This window comes from Typopeltis vanoorti, chromosome 12 (genome assembly GCF_054136105.1).
Source record: "Typopeltis vanoorti isolate ZY-2024b chromosome 12, IOZ_Tvanoo_1.0, whole genome shotgun sequence".
Taxonomy (NCBI): Eukaryota; Metazoa; Arthropoda; class Arachnida; order Uropygi; family Thelyphonidae; genus Typopeltis; species Typopeltis vanoorti.
In genome coordinates this window covers 12,162,340-12,177,401 of record NC_143560.1, presented here as the reverse complement: position 1 = coordinate 12,177,401, position 15,062 = coordinate 12,162,340, and the positions used below count along the sequence as shown (strand labels likewise).

Below are 15,062 nucleotides of genomic sequence, written 5' to 3'. Positions count from 1 at the left end.
ACTGTAAAAATTACAGAGGAATAAAGTTGATGTCCCACACAATGAAAATCCTAGAATGGGTTCTTGATGGTAGATTGAGGAAGCAGGTGGGAATTGCAAAGGAACAATTTGGCTTCATGCCTGGTAGATCAACAACAGATGCTATCTTTGGGTTACGGCAGATGATGGAAAATTATCGAGAGAAACAAAGGGAGCTACATCTGGCATTTATTGATCTGGAGAAAGCATACGATAGAATGCCAAGGCAAGAAGTCTGGCAGTGTCTGAGGGAGAAGAAGGTTCCGGAGAAATATGTCAGGTTGGTACGGGAAATGTACAGAAATGTGAAGACAAGTGTTCGGACCTGTCTGGGACAGACAGAAAGTTTTCAAGTAACAGTTGGCTTGCATCAAGTGTCAGCATTAAGTCCATTTCTGTTTAATATTGTGATGGAGGTGGTAACAGAGGAGGTGAGAGAAGATGTGCCTTGGACAATATTGTATGCAGTGACATCTTGCCTTGTGCAGATTCAAGAGAAGAAGCAGGAACTAAACTGGAAAGATGGAGAAAAGTACTGGAAGAGAGAGGTATGAGACTGAGCAGAAGTAAGACAGAGTATATGTGTTGCACAGTGGGCGGCAGACAGGAGATAGATCTGGAGCTGAAAGGAAATGTCATCAGGAAGGTGAGAGACTTTAGATACTTAGGTTCAACAGTGGAAGAAGATAGAGGAGCTGAGAAGGAAGTGGGATGCAGGATACAAGCGGGTTGGAGGAACTGGAGGGAGATGGCTGGAGTGTTATGCGATAAGAGGGTGCTGTTGAATCTGAAAGGCAAAATCTATAGGACAGTAGTGAGGCCAGCTATGACATATGCTATAGAAACTGTGGCCCTGAGGAAAAATAACATCAGCAGGATGGAAGTAGCAGAGATGAGAATGCTTAGGTGGATGTGCGGTATGACCAGAAAGGATCGTCTGAGAAATGACTATGTGAGGGGAACAGTGAAAGTTACGAACTTAGGAGCGAAAATACAGGAGGCAAGGTTGAGATGGTTTGGTCATGTGATGAGGAGGGAGGACGAATATGTGGGAAGAAGGGTCATGCAGATGGATGTGCAAGGAAGGCGGAAGCGTGGGCGGCCAAAGAAGAGATGGAGGGAGCTGGTAGAAGAGGACTTGAGGATAAAGAACTTGGATGTGGTGACAGCCCAAGACAGGAAGGTGTGGAGTAGACTCATTATCAACAGTGACCCCACTTGGAGAAGTTACAGAAGAAGAAGAAGATCAACAGTGAGGAAAGCACAGTAATCTGCCTTCAAGATCAGGGCGTTTTTCAAGATGAAGCTGCTATGCCTTGGTGTACAAGATTGGGATGTGGAGGAGAGACAAGGATCGTCATTCGAAAGAAGAGAAAGCGTGATGGGACCATTGCCAGCTATCCTGGGTTCAAGTGCAAGAGAAAAGGGTGCCAATCAACACAATCAGTTCATCGTTTCAACAACTTCTTCACTTACTTGGATAGCTGTGGCCGAGCTCACAGCAACTTTTCTGTATGGAGTATTTTGGAGGTTGCATTTCTGTGGCATAGCTACCTGTCTATTGCACAAGTGGGAGAACTTACTGGTCACTGCCACCAAGCGGTAGTAGACTGGTTTAACCTCTGCTGCGATGTCCCCCTTTCGACTTTGGGAGAAGAGAGACAAAATGGGAGGACCTGGCACGGTTATTCAGATGGATGAAACGCTACGTCGAGGAAACCGAAAAGGCAATCAAGGGAGATCACTTCTCAGGGACCGTGAAACTGCACGTGTGAAGATGCAGATGAGAGATGACATCTCAGTTATTATCATCTCTTCTGATGCTATGACCAAATCCAAAACTCTTGAACCTCTCGTTCCCTCTATTACATGTTCTATTGTTAATGATCTCTTGTTTCCCCTAAGACATCGGTCCCCCAAGAATTCCAGAAATTCCGTTCCCCTTATTATTGCATGCATTTTCCCTCTTCCCAGCTTATACTGCTGTAGTTAAAATCTCCCATAATAATTATTCTTCTTGCACTTGCCAAGCTCGACTGCCTAAACATCTGCTCCTCTCCACTCTCTGTACTCCTTGGCTTGTAGCAACATCCTACTGAATATCCTGTCTTGCCTACCTCTACCTCACACCATATGCTTTCAAAATCATTAGTGTCACTGCCTTCCAAAGCTTCCACTTTGGAAGGCAGATGATTATGTCCACTCTTAGAGGACATAATCATCACTTATCATAAGCAGTATTCCACCACCACGTTTTCCCCCTCCTATCCTGCCGAAAAATGCTGTAACATGCTACTTGTATTCCTGTTGAATCCTATACGAACTGATGAAATGTGTCAAGTATATTAATTCCAGTGCAGAAGCACAGAGAGTAGATGTACATGCTCCCCAGGATGAAGCAGCCAGCTTACTGAGAATATTAGTCCTTGTTCTCAGTTTAGCAACATGTTCATAAGATGTTTATTATAGGATAAAGTTCAACCCAAAATAATACCAAGATATTTGGGATTAGGAATTTGTTGTTTCAAGGATACTTGCGACATAAGACTGAATGATATAATCACGTAATCACAAGAAAGATATTTATTTAACCAAATATTTCGGTCTGGAAATAGCAGACCATCGTCAGTGGTATTACAAGAACAGTTTAAAAAATACGAGCTAGAATACTAACAATAGATCATTAAAATTAGTCCTTGTTCTCAGTTTAGCAACATGTTCATAAGATGTTTATTATAGGATAAAGTTCAACCCAAAATAATACCAGGATATTTGGGATTAGGATTGTAAAGTAATGATGATTGTGACAATGTTTAAGAAATAAAAGGGAAAAACTTAAATGTACAAGGAAAAAAAAATTAATGTTTAGTAAATTAAAATTGATCTAATGAACAAAGAGGGAAATTCAAATAGTCATAATAGTTAAAATATTGTCTTTCTTATTTTTAGAAGGAAAGAGCAGAAAAGGCAAAGACTGTGGCTCATTCCATTAATGCATCTCTCTTATTGAGCCAAATCAAAAATTCTTTTCTTCTTTGCAAACTGATGCTGACTTCTAATAGAGAATCTGTACTGATCAAGCCAATCTTGTATTCTAGTAATGAACTCATCCTTCACAACAGCTGTAACATACACTCCGTTCACAATTAGAAATATCTTTTCACCATGTGCAGAGACACTGTTGCTTTCTTTTTCATTCCTTTTGGACCTTTCTTGTTGCAAGACTCATTAAACAGCCAGATTATAGTAACTTTCACACATTGTTGAAAATATGTGGTTGTATATAAAGCCTTGTGTATATAGGACAAAATATATGGTAGAGTGTTGCTACAGACCTGGTGGTTCAGCTGTTGGGGACAATGAAATGCATTCTCAAATTACCTTGCTGGGTACTCAGTAATTATTATGAGTGACTCAAATTATCCAAACATTGATTGGATAGAAGATAAATATTATAAGATTGAAGAAGAATTTATTGATTTATTCAAGACAACTTTCTCAAGCAGCTTGTGAAAGAAGGAACTCAAGGTCAAAGAGTGTCAGGTTTGATTATATCTTCAAAAAGTATCTCTGTTAAGAATGTGAATGTTATGCCACCATTTGGTTGATGGTCATGCTGTACTGTTCTGGGAATTAGTGTAGTATATGGATATTCTAATTAGGTTACGAATTAAGTTACATGGAACAGGTTACACGCTAAACTACAAAGCTGGAAATTATGACCAACTCAGAAGAATACCATCTTTAGTTCAGTGGAAAGGATATCAGCAATGCATGGGAAGTTTTGAAAAGGTGCTTAAATGAGATAATATCTGAATGTGTCTTTAGAGGCCAAAGAACAAATAGAATGAGAGTGAAATGGATGCATAACCTTATTAAGCAAGAGACGACTATTATGATTATTGTTATGGGCTTCTTGATGGAATTATTAGATTCATAGAGGGTGGCCCTAAACATCATGCCAAGCACTATCCGACATTCGTGCAGTATCTATCATGCTTTGCTTTGAACTCATTCACAGTCATGACACCCACAACAGACCCTGGCACCCTGTTCCAGTCATTCACTGCTTTCCAAGTAACTCCAAGAATTCTTCTCAGAATTCAAGGGGATGATCAAATTTGGAAACAAGTGAAATATCATTTTTTGCTGTTCAAAGGGAAAACTACATTTATATTCCAGTGTCTGAGAGCTTTATTGTTTCTCATTTCTAACTAGAAATTTATACTGCACTAAGGTGGTGTCATGTTAGTGATAGCCAGCCTGATTGGCCAAATGCTGAATATACCCAGGCTCCAACCAACAGGATGTAGGTTAGAATCCTGCCAAATGCATGGGGTTATGATTGTTTTTAGGTGGAAGATGAATTTCATCACCTGTTGTAAGACCACTTCCATATAGTGTAGACCTGTAGCGGCTTGAAAAAGTTCCATGTTTGGATTTGGTCTCTATAGCAAGGTTTCTGGACTGTGTAAATATAAAAAAAATGATAGAAAAATGTGTTAGCCTGCCCAAACTACTGATGCACTCTAGTTTTTCAATCTTTCATAGATGATATATATATGATTTGAATGGCATTCTGTGAATACAATTATGCAATTTTGACTTGACAGCTCTCAATTAATGAGTGAATGACTGTCTTATGTACAGCAGTTTGCATTTGTTAAAAACTTATTTACTGCTTCCATAACATTCCTGACAAATGAACATTGGCCATTATTTAGGAGATTGTATTTTATTTTTCATTTTGTCTGATGAATGAACAACAGTCTACACTTAATTGTTTCAAAGCTGCCTTGACATAAACGATATGAAATTCTGTTTTTTTCACTTGAATTTTTTTAACTAGTGATCATGCAGCACACATACAAAATATTGTTAGCTCTGATACTGCTGGTGAAACTTGAAACTCTTTCAGATTCCTGGACGTTACAGATGATTTAAATGATTATACTGGTTTGAGGGATTGAAGATGATTATATTTTAAGATGATAATTTTGTGATCAGATAATTTTTCATTATATGCACTGATGAAATCTACACCTACTAATATGTGCTGATTTAATAAATGCTGATTATTTGAGTCTTGTCATGATGTGAGAAACATTTATAAAGGTTTTCCCTAACTCGGTCAGCTAATTCACCTGAAAATGGTTTAGCTAGTCTTATATAAGCTAGCTTTGTTTTTCCTCTGGAAAAATATGCAAATTTGTAAAGAACATATGCAATTGACAGACAAAATACATTTAATAGATGGAATGTCAAGTTTAGGAAGTGATTTCTTTTGTGATGAGTTTTGAATCTTTGTGGATGTGTCTAGTAATAATAAAATTTTCAAGAAGTCATATGTATTTATAATTATCTTACATAGATAATTTCATTACAGCTGATACAGGTGATCAGGGTGATAAATGGGAACAGAGTGGAAGTAGTTTAGATGCAAAAATGGATGTTGCTGAATTGTTCAGTTTTCTGGAATCACCTGAGAGGCATATAGTAGAGGAAATAAAGACGCTCATTCATGAAAACCTTAATACAAGTAGGTATTTGAATGTCTTATCTTATCATACTTGTAATATGATTATTATTATTAAGTAAATTTTTATTCTTTGACAGGATGTCTCCATCCAATAATAAAATGCATGTACACTTTAATTTTTTCCAAGAAAGAAATCAGAAGAATCTTCACTGTTCAGATATAAAAATGTTATGGTGCTGATATTCTCTTAGTACTTGTATTCTATAATTTACTTCCATTTTTATATCACCTTTTCACATTGTCCTCTTCTACTGGTATTCACCTATACCTATAATGTGAATTGAGCCATATTCAACTTATTCAATAATTGAAACTCATCTTTACCATTAAATTACTACCTACTAATCTATGTTATTATTATTATTATGTTACACCTCCAGGGAGTCCCAAGACTCATCGAGGGAAGGCACCTACTCTACAACTGTCTCCACTACTCCTCCAACTACACCAAGGCCACCTACCACCCACTATCACTACTAGTATTTTCAGAGACAATCACAAATATCCATGCCCACAGCAGGGATGAATGCTGGTCTTGAAATTCACACTTGCTCTTGTTATCATTCAAGGAGTGAGAGATGTGATTGAAATCTGATTATCGGAATAATGAATTACAGGAAAAATGAATTACCTCATATAACGTGGATGTTAGGTTCCACCATAGAAATGCCGCGTTACATAAATCGCGTTATGTGAGACTCAGATCACATACAAAAAGTACGGTTATGTTCCGAAATCGGTTTTTTAAAAAAAAAAAAATTATATAAACAACAATGACATATCCAACAAAAATATAATTTTATTTAATTCAGGTAATTCATGTAAGTTAAGAAAACATATAAACTATGACACAAATACATAGTATAAAATTATAAAAATTACAAATTGTAATTTAGCTTCATTGCACGTAATGCATAAATGTTTTAGGCAAAACAAAATAGTGCATATTTTAATCTTTCATAGCACAAGGATTTGAGAATCGGTTAATAAACATTAGTTTTGTCATGTAATCACCTGATGCATTACTACAAAACAGTAGAGTAATTCTGTCTTTGGAAATTTGAATCCAGGAGCTGATCTTTCATTTTTGAAATATAGGTGCGTTTTGGCATTTTTTTCCAATATAACCGGATTCATCAGCATTGAACACCTGGTCTGCTTTATAAATGTTTATAAACTTTGAGAGTTTTTTTGTTTAATAAGATTTCCATCCAGAGGAATTTTCTTTTGAGTGCATCTTCTTTCCATATCATTAGAGATTTCTTCATGTTTCTCTTAGAAAATTGCGTACATGAGCAACAAGCTTTGCACTTACTGTTGACCCAGCAATAAACACTTTCTCGGATTTTATGTTCATTGTGTTTGATTGATTGAATTGTTAATTCATTTAAATTCTGAGTCCTTACAACAACTAGTTTTTCTCCATTTTTCAACTGATCCATGGTTTTAATTTTTTTTTTTTCAAGATGAATTTTTTTTTTTTTTCAATATTGATTTTTTCCCTTTCAATTCAAATTTGTGGCCATTACTATAAAAATAATTTTTTTACATAAAAAGCATTACATATTAATTATGTATGTAACTCACCAGAAAATAAATTACTCAGCTTGAGATAACACACCAATGGTTTTTAATGCGCTTTCCTGGCAGAAAACGAAGACAATTTTCAACAATAAACACTTTATACGGTATACAATTGATGTACATGCGTGCTAAAGGGTGTTTCCCCTAATATAAATTCACTACTTATAACTACCTGCATGATATGGGCAGACACAAATTTAATGAAGATAAAATCTGATTTTTAAGTTGCGTGGTGCAAAATATATGTAAAGATTATTATTATTATTATTATTATTATTATTATTATTACGGGTATCTCCATGGAGTCAGTAGACTCATCGCGGGAGACCCAAACTAGCAAAACAATATCTGTCATATCTCTTCTTGAATTCATTTACAGATGAAGAGCTCACAACAAAGTCAGGCAATGAATTCCACTCATTCACCACCCTCCAGGCAAAAAACCTTGTTCTGACACCTTTGTTAACCACACTCTTCTTTAATTTCCAGAGATGACCTCTTGTTCTTCCATCACTATCACACAGCTGAAACATTTCCCCTGCATCAATCCTATAAAAACCTTTTAGTAATTTGAATGTTTCTATCATATCCCCTCTTCTTCGCCTATCAGCCAATCTCTGCAATCCACAAGCTCTCAATCTATCAATGTAGGGAGCATTTTTTATATCACTCACCAACTTGGTCACTCTTCTCTGAACCCTCTCCACAGCCTAAAGATAAACGGTTACTACAATTTCTAGACTTTTTAAGTACCATGTTGAACAAGGGTTACTACAATTTGTAGACCACGTTGTATAAATACCGTGTTATACGAGGGTTACCTGTACAGACCATTTAAAACTATATATTTAGAAATGTATGTACATTTAATCATACAAATACAACATTTATTTTACAAATGATATTCTATATTTTTCAATTTAGCTACTTGAATGCAAATTGTACCCTACGGTTCTTCTTTATGAACTGGTCAATAACATCGTCATAAAAAGTTGGTTGTAACTTAATTTTCCCAAGCAACACGCAGACTTGTAAAGGCTGCTAAAGTTCACTTGCTAGAGCTACTTTGACCGTGTATGGTTTAAGCACCAGAGTGAGATGACGTGAAATGGCTATGCATGTGCATGAAATCACAGTGCTGCAGCGAGGACCTGTAAGCTCCTACAACCGAGCAAACCAAGGTAGCTTTGACTAGACGAGCAAGCATCGGCCTTCGATACACAAACCAAAGCTCAATTATTGCTGTGCAAGCTTAAGACGTCTTCTGTCTATAAAAATTAAAGCCTAAATGGAATGCTTATAAATGCATGCATTTATTAACAAATAAATATTACTTCTTTCTCAGTTAATGAGCTTGCATAGCAAGCATGGAGAATTTGCCACTGGCCCACAGTGGGATTCAAACCCACAGTCTTTTGGCTGGAGAGCGAATATGCTAACCATAATAAATTTAGTTTAATCCTTTATCAAGTGTGAGCAAACAAAGTTTGCACCTGAAAATATCTTCAGGACTGGGGTAATGTAGTACAACACCAGGCAACTCGTAGCAAAGGTGGACCAAGTTAACATCACTCCTAACCCAGTATCTCCCATAATGCAAAACACATCTCCTTGCAGATGCGTATAATGTTTCATATATGCATTAAGGGAAGGGCCATTATCCAGACTAGTTCGACCTTTATTGAGGTCTCTTCAGTGGGAGCCAGGCCCAGAAGTGGTGATACCAGGCAGAAGCAATGGCGAGGTCATCTTTACCTATAGGAGTTGCCAAATGGTGTGCCACCTTTTTATTAAATTACTCTGGATTTAGAGAAAGATGTTGAAAGTTTATTTTTTCACTTGGTTAGACTATAACAAATTTAGTTTAATCCTAGGAGCTGGGTTTCACATTATGGAGAAATATCAAGAATAGTGATCGGAGCTTGCTCCACCCTTACCATGAGTTGCCTCAGTGTTGCACTCCCTAAAGGGTCAGTTGTAACACTATCCAGGTATTTGCTAGGACTTGCCGAACTTTATATATTTACTATTCGGCATGAAACTCTTTGAGTTTCTTATTCAGCTAGGAAACAATATGGGATGTAATATCCCTTAACTTAAAAAAGAAATATATGTTTATGTACGTTTAAATATATGTACATTCACAATTGTCAGTGGAATCCTATTTGGATGCATTAACAACGATAGATTGCATACTGAAATCGGCTCCTTGTCTTTCAAGACAGATTTCATAGCACATTCTCTGTAATTTTTGAAGAACAAGGATTGGGACATCTGCTGGACATATCATGCAATTTTATCCCTTAGTTCAGTGTTTTTCAACCTGTGGTCCGCAGGCAGACTTAAATAAACATATATATATATATATATAGTTTTTTTTTTTTTTTTTAATTATCCAAACAAAACAAATTAAAATTGAATAAGTAAGAGTAAACATTGTGATGTGAAAAAATAAGCCAATCGAAACTTCAGCGACACTTAGGGACATTTAATCATGGGAAAGATATAGTTTTGGCCATAGGTTCGATAAACAGCAAGACAATGGAAGCATCCTATCTCTTAAGTTTGGGCATAGTGAAAACAGGGAAGCAGCATTCTATTGAGGAAAATTTACCACTTTCAGCTATAAAAGATGTGGTAAAAACTATGTTTGGCAACAAGTTACTAAAAGATGTTGATTAGATTCCTCTTTCATTGTTGGTTGCAGAATTAATGATTTGATAGGTGACATAGAATCTCAGTTAATCGAAAGAGTTAAGACGTGCTCTTATTATGCGTTACAAATAGACGAGACTACTGCTGTTACAAATGATACGCAGCAGTTAATATGCTACTTAAGATATGTGCATGAATAACAACATTCATGACAATATTCTGTTTTGTAGAACTTTGTCATTCCGAACAACTGGAGAAGAAATATTTCACACTCTCAATAATTGCATGATATACAAAGGGATCCAGTGGGAAAAATGTATAGGCTTCTGTTCAGATGGAGCTTGCTCCCTTACAGGCAGGCATAGTGGGGTTGTTTCTAAAGCCAAGGAAGTAACTCCGGATGTGAATCAGGTACGTTGTTTCATACATAGGGAAGCGTTAGCCTCCAAAGGAAAGCCGCCAGAATTTAAAATTGTGCTGTACAATGCTGTAAAGCTAGTTAATTTTAAGGCTTGACCGTTAAATAATAGGTTATTTTCAGTACTCTGTGATGAAATGGGAAGTTTATATATACAACTTTTGCTGCATTCTGAAATTTGCTGGCTTTCCAGGGACAAAAGTACTAACAGGGTTATTTCAATTAAAGCACAAAGTTTTATTGTTTGTAAATGAACATAATTCTGATTTTGCATCACTCCTTGTTGATGAAGCATGGTTATCAACACTATCCTATCTTTCAGACATTTTTTCGAAATTAAATTGACTAAATCTCTCCCTTCAGGGAAATTTTTCAACTGTTCTTGATGCCTATGACAAAATAAAGGCATTCGAGAAAAAAAACTGGTGTTTTGGATTAGTTTTGTAAAAGACGGATAATTTGTACCTTTTCAAACATTGGAATCCTCTTTAGCAGAAAATGATATTTTAGTTGATTCTAACTTTCTGGAAAGGGTTTGTGACCACCTGAAAACTCTGAAACAGAATTTTGAAACATATTTTCTGAATAACTGATAAGAAATTTCTGTGGATTCACAATCCATTTCAGGCTTAGTCATGAGAACGATCTTTCATTATCGAAAAAAGAACAGTTAATTGAGCTTTCAAGTGACAGTGGGTTTAAAATGCAATTCCGCGATCTTGGCTCGATTCTGGATCTCGCCTTCAGTGAAAAGTAAATTTCCCAAATTATCCGAAGAAGCATTGAAGATCGTCATGCAGTTTTCTACAACCTATCTTTGTGAGAAAGGATTTTCATCGTTCCTTCAGATAATAACAAAATACAGAAATCGTCTTAGTGCGTGTGCCGATCTTCGACTGAAGTTGATCAATATTGAGCCAGATATCCAGCAACTCTACAAGGGCCGAGAAGCTCAACCATTTCATTAAAAGTAAGTAGTAACATAATTATATCATATTATTTATTTGTTTAATAAAAATTAAAACTTTGTTCAATGATGATACACTTTTAATTGTTTACTTCCGATTTAATTATGTTTCCATATGTATTCAAAAACATGCTTTTAAATTTATTATCTTATAAATGGGCACAGTTTTTCTCAAATGTTGGTAATCCCCACATAGGTTTTTAAAAAAATTACATAACTTGTGGTCGGTGGAATGATTTTAGGCATTTTACTGGTCCTTGGGCTTAGAAAAGTTGAAAAATGCTGCCTTAGTTCATCAAGGTTTGAAGGCAGGTCATGGTGGAATACCCATTCCTTCAACATATCCCAAATGAAGTCATTGAGTGATGTGAGATCAGGAAAATGTGCAGGTTATGGAAATTCTGTGAACCTCAAAATTAGCCTCCTGGTAAGTGTTTCGATAAATGGGCTCTAGAACCATGTGTTGTAGGATAGGTTGCTCTGTCCTGTTGGAATACCTGTGCATGAAATGGAATATTTTTTTGCATGACACATCCTATGCAAATCCTGGGTGAACAGAACCAACACATTCTCTATGTAGCATTCGCTATTCAAGGTCACGATTACACCACCACCTTCAATGAAGTAGGGCCATGGCTTGGAAACTGCACATTATGCAGTGATCTCTGCATAGAGCTTTCTCTTGGAGAAATTCAGTTCTTGAGAAACCAAGAAACCTGTAGGTTTGTCTTTTTTACATGACTATTTAGATGGAAATGCACTTTATCCTAGAACCCAACATTATGGAGGAAGGATGGATCTTCGTAGACATTCACTAGCATGCGTGCACAGTATTCCCACCGTGCAGTGTAATCTGTTGCTGTTAAACACTGACCCACCTGAATGACATATGAAAAGGTACTCAGCTCCTTAAGGATTTTCTGTAGTGGCTGCCTCAGAATCCCATTTGCCACTGTTCAGTAATTGACTTTGTTTCAGAGATGGTAACACTGTTCTAGTACACACCTGTGATTCTCATTTGTGTTAGCAGTTTATAGTCCTCAAATGCCCTTTGTAGTGTGGTAGAACACTCCTGGTACGTCGTAACCTCTGGATTAAGGCAGTGATGACACTATTGCTTGGGTCACACTTACGGAAATGACGAACAGACTGTTTATAAACTTGTTGTAGTCTGCTCAACAATTTAAGCAGACAGGTATATGTATGATTTGCAAAAAAAAATGGTATCATAGACAATTCTTAGTTTCTTGGGTAGAATCTGAATTAAATTGTATCACTAGTCAAATTGTTGTGAATAAAATCTGTTGTTTTGGCTGTGCTTCAGTTATGTGATTAAAGCAGTAATCATAATTCCTTGATAGTCTGATGGGAGTTAATGAAATTTGGGATTTAGAAGCATATTAAAATTTGCACATTGTTCCATTTGAGCTGTTATAGCAGTATTGGCAAAGCAAAAATGTATATTATATCTGAAAATAAATTACATTCTTGATTTCATACATTTTTACCAAAATATAAGCAAACATCACTGTGATTAAGTAGCATAGTCATAAACACATGCTTTATACAACTCTGTAATCTTTATATGTTGTTATATAAAAAGTAGTTGATTTCATATCAGGTGACATCTTGTATCATCACATTATTCACAGCACACCTTCTTGAGTATGTATAATGGCATGCATTGTTAATATGATGTATTAATTGTTGAGAGTGAATGGTCTGTGGTGCGAGAACAAAGAAAATGATTGTCAGAAATGCTTTGTAAATGAATATAAGAAATGTGAATTGTGAAAGAATGAAGTGACTGATAAGGATATAAGGCAAGATTGTCAAGGTGTTGTGGAGAATGCAGTCAGTGATAGTGTACATAATATGACTGAGAGTTTGAAGGAAGTGGTTGAAAGTAATGTGGTTAATGAGATGCCAATGCAGAAAGAAATTGCATGCTTACGTGGACTCCTTCATAGGACAAAATGTGAACTTGAGCAACTGGAGAAACAATTAGCGAGTGGGAAGTAAGGATGGAACATGAAAGAAAGAGTGAATGGGAAAGCATAAAAGTGTGAGAGACTGGGAGAAAAGAGATAGTATTGTATGTGGATTTGATGATAAGAGTTGTACCTAATGAGAAAGTGACGAAAGCATGTTTTCCAGATGTGAAGATAAAGGATGTTAGTGATGCTGTAAGTATGCAGAAGAATGGAGTGAACAAGTTGATTATATTGACTGGCAGAAATTATTTGAAAGGTGAGAAATATGAAATGAGAGAAGATATGAAAGAATTGTTAGTGGAAGCGAAAATGAAAAGCAAGACAGTAACGATTGTGAGTCTGCTGCCTCGGTATGATAGAACAGAACTGAGAAGAAGGGCCATGATTGTCAATGAGAAGATTGTGCAGGAGGAATGGTGTGCAGTTTATTGATGAAAGGACTGCATTTGAATGGTTTGGAGTTAGATGTTTGGAGAAAGTGTTGTTTAGCTAGAGTGTGGTAGTGCAAAACCAGGGAAATAGAGATATTAGGGAGGATGAAATCTAGCATGTGCCTGGCCAGTCTGTGATAAATGAGCATGGGTACAATAATGATTATGCAATGCCGAATGGAATTTCACAGGTCTCCAATTTAAATGGGTTGTTAATGACATTACATAAGGATAACTATGGGTACAAAGGGATGTTGAAATGCATATATACAAATGTAAAAAATATCTGGAATAAGGGTGAGTAGTTTTTGGCACTGGTAAGCTCAATTTGGCCAAAAATTATTCACATCACTGATTGACTGAAAATTATATAACTACGTAGACAGAATGTAAATGGTATTGTGTTTTCACAGAGGATGGAATGAACAGGGCAGGAGGTGGGGTATTGCAATGATAGCTGCAGAATTACAACCAACAATATTAGAAGTTAACGAAGATATTAGATTTGAGGGAGATGGTTCATTTGAGGCTGTCTGGTGTGAGATAGAGGCAAATAGGACAAAATACATTGTTGAGTGCTGATATAGACTAAGGGGATCCTCAGGAAGATGTAGATACCGTGTATCGGCAAATCAGCACAATGAGTGTAACCAAACAATATTTTGGGAGACTATGGGGACATTGATTGGAGGGAGGAAAGGGGGCATAGCAAGATGGAAGTGGGATTTATACAGTTGCTAAGGGATAATTGCATTAAACAACATGTTATAGAGAGGACAAAGGGTTTGAGGGTGTTGGATCTGATAATAGCATCAGAAGATGTATCCATAACTAAGGTAGACACATCTTCTGATGCTATTATCAGATCCTTGTTCTGGGAGATTACCAGACATATGGAATTTTCTCTGAAGAAGGAGTTTATGTTTAGTTATAAGACTGGTGATTATGAGGGACTCAGGAGTCATCTTGTAATAGTGCCATGGCTTGATACGATACAAGGAAAGAATGTCAGTAGCGCATGACAAGTGGTCAGAGATTGCTTGAGGGTAGCAGCATCAGACTGCATACATAAAGTCAGGAGGATAAACCAAGTTGGAATTAAGTGGATGAGTAGGGATATAAAGCAAGAGCTGCAAAAAAAGAAAACAACATCATCAAATTCCTGACATGTACCCTGAAGGGGTGCACAGGATATGATAGTACTACATGAAAAATTTACATCATTACTAACTTCCTATCTACCATTTTCCTCCAAATCAGTTTGTTACTTGTCAAGACTCCAACATTACCAGATCTTATATATCTATCGTCTAAGGCACTTTGTACCATAACAATCCACCTATATCTTGGTCTTCCTCTGGGTCGTTTTCCTGCCAACCTGGCAGAGAACACTTGTTTTGCTAATCTTTCCTCGTCCATTAAGCATTTAAGTAACCATACCACCTGAGATTAGGTC

General features: G+C 36.5%; 1 protein-coding gene across 1 annotated transcript in view; it reads left to right on the top strand.

Moving 5' to 3' along the window:
- Tsc1 (tuberous sclerosis 1 protein hamartin) overlaps positions 1-15,062 on the top strand; it is a 315,684-nt gene that overhangs the window by 13,497 nt on the left and 287,125 nt on the right. Inside the window, exon 2 of the mRNA XM_090401542.1 lies at positions 5,405-5,557. Within this exon, the coding sequence (XP_090257668.1) occupies positions 5,405-5,557 (153 nt within the window). The remainder of the gene's footprint in view (positions 1-5,404; positions 5,558-15,062) is intronic.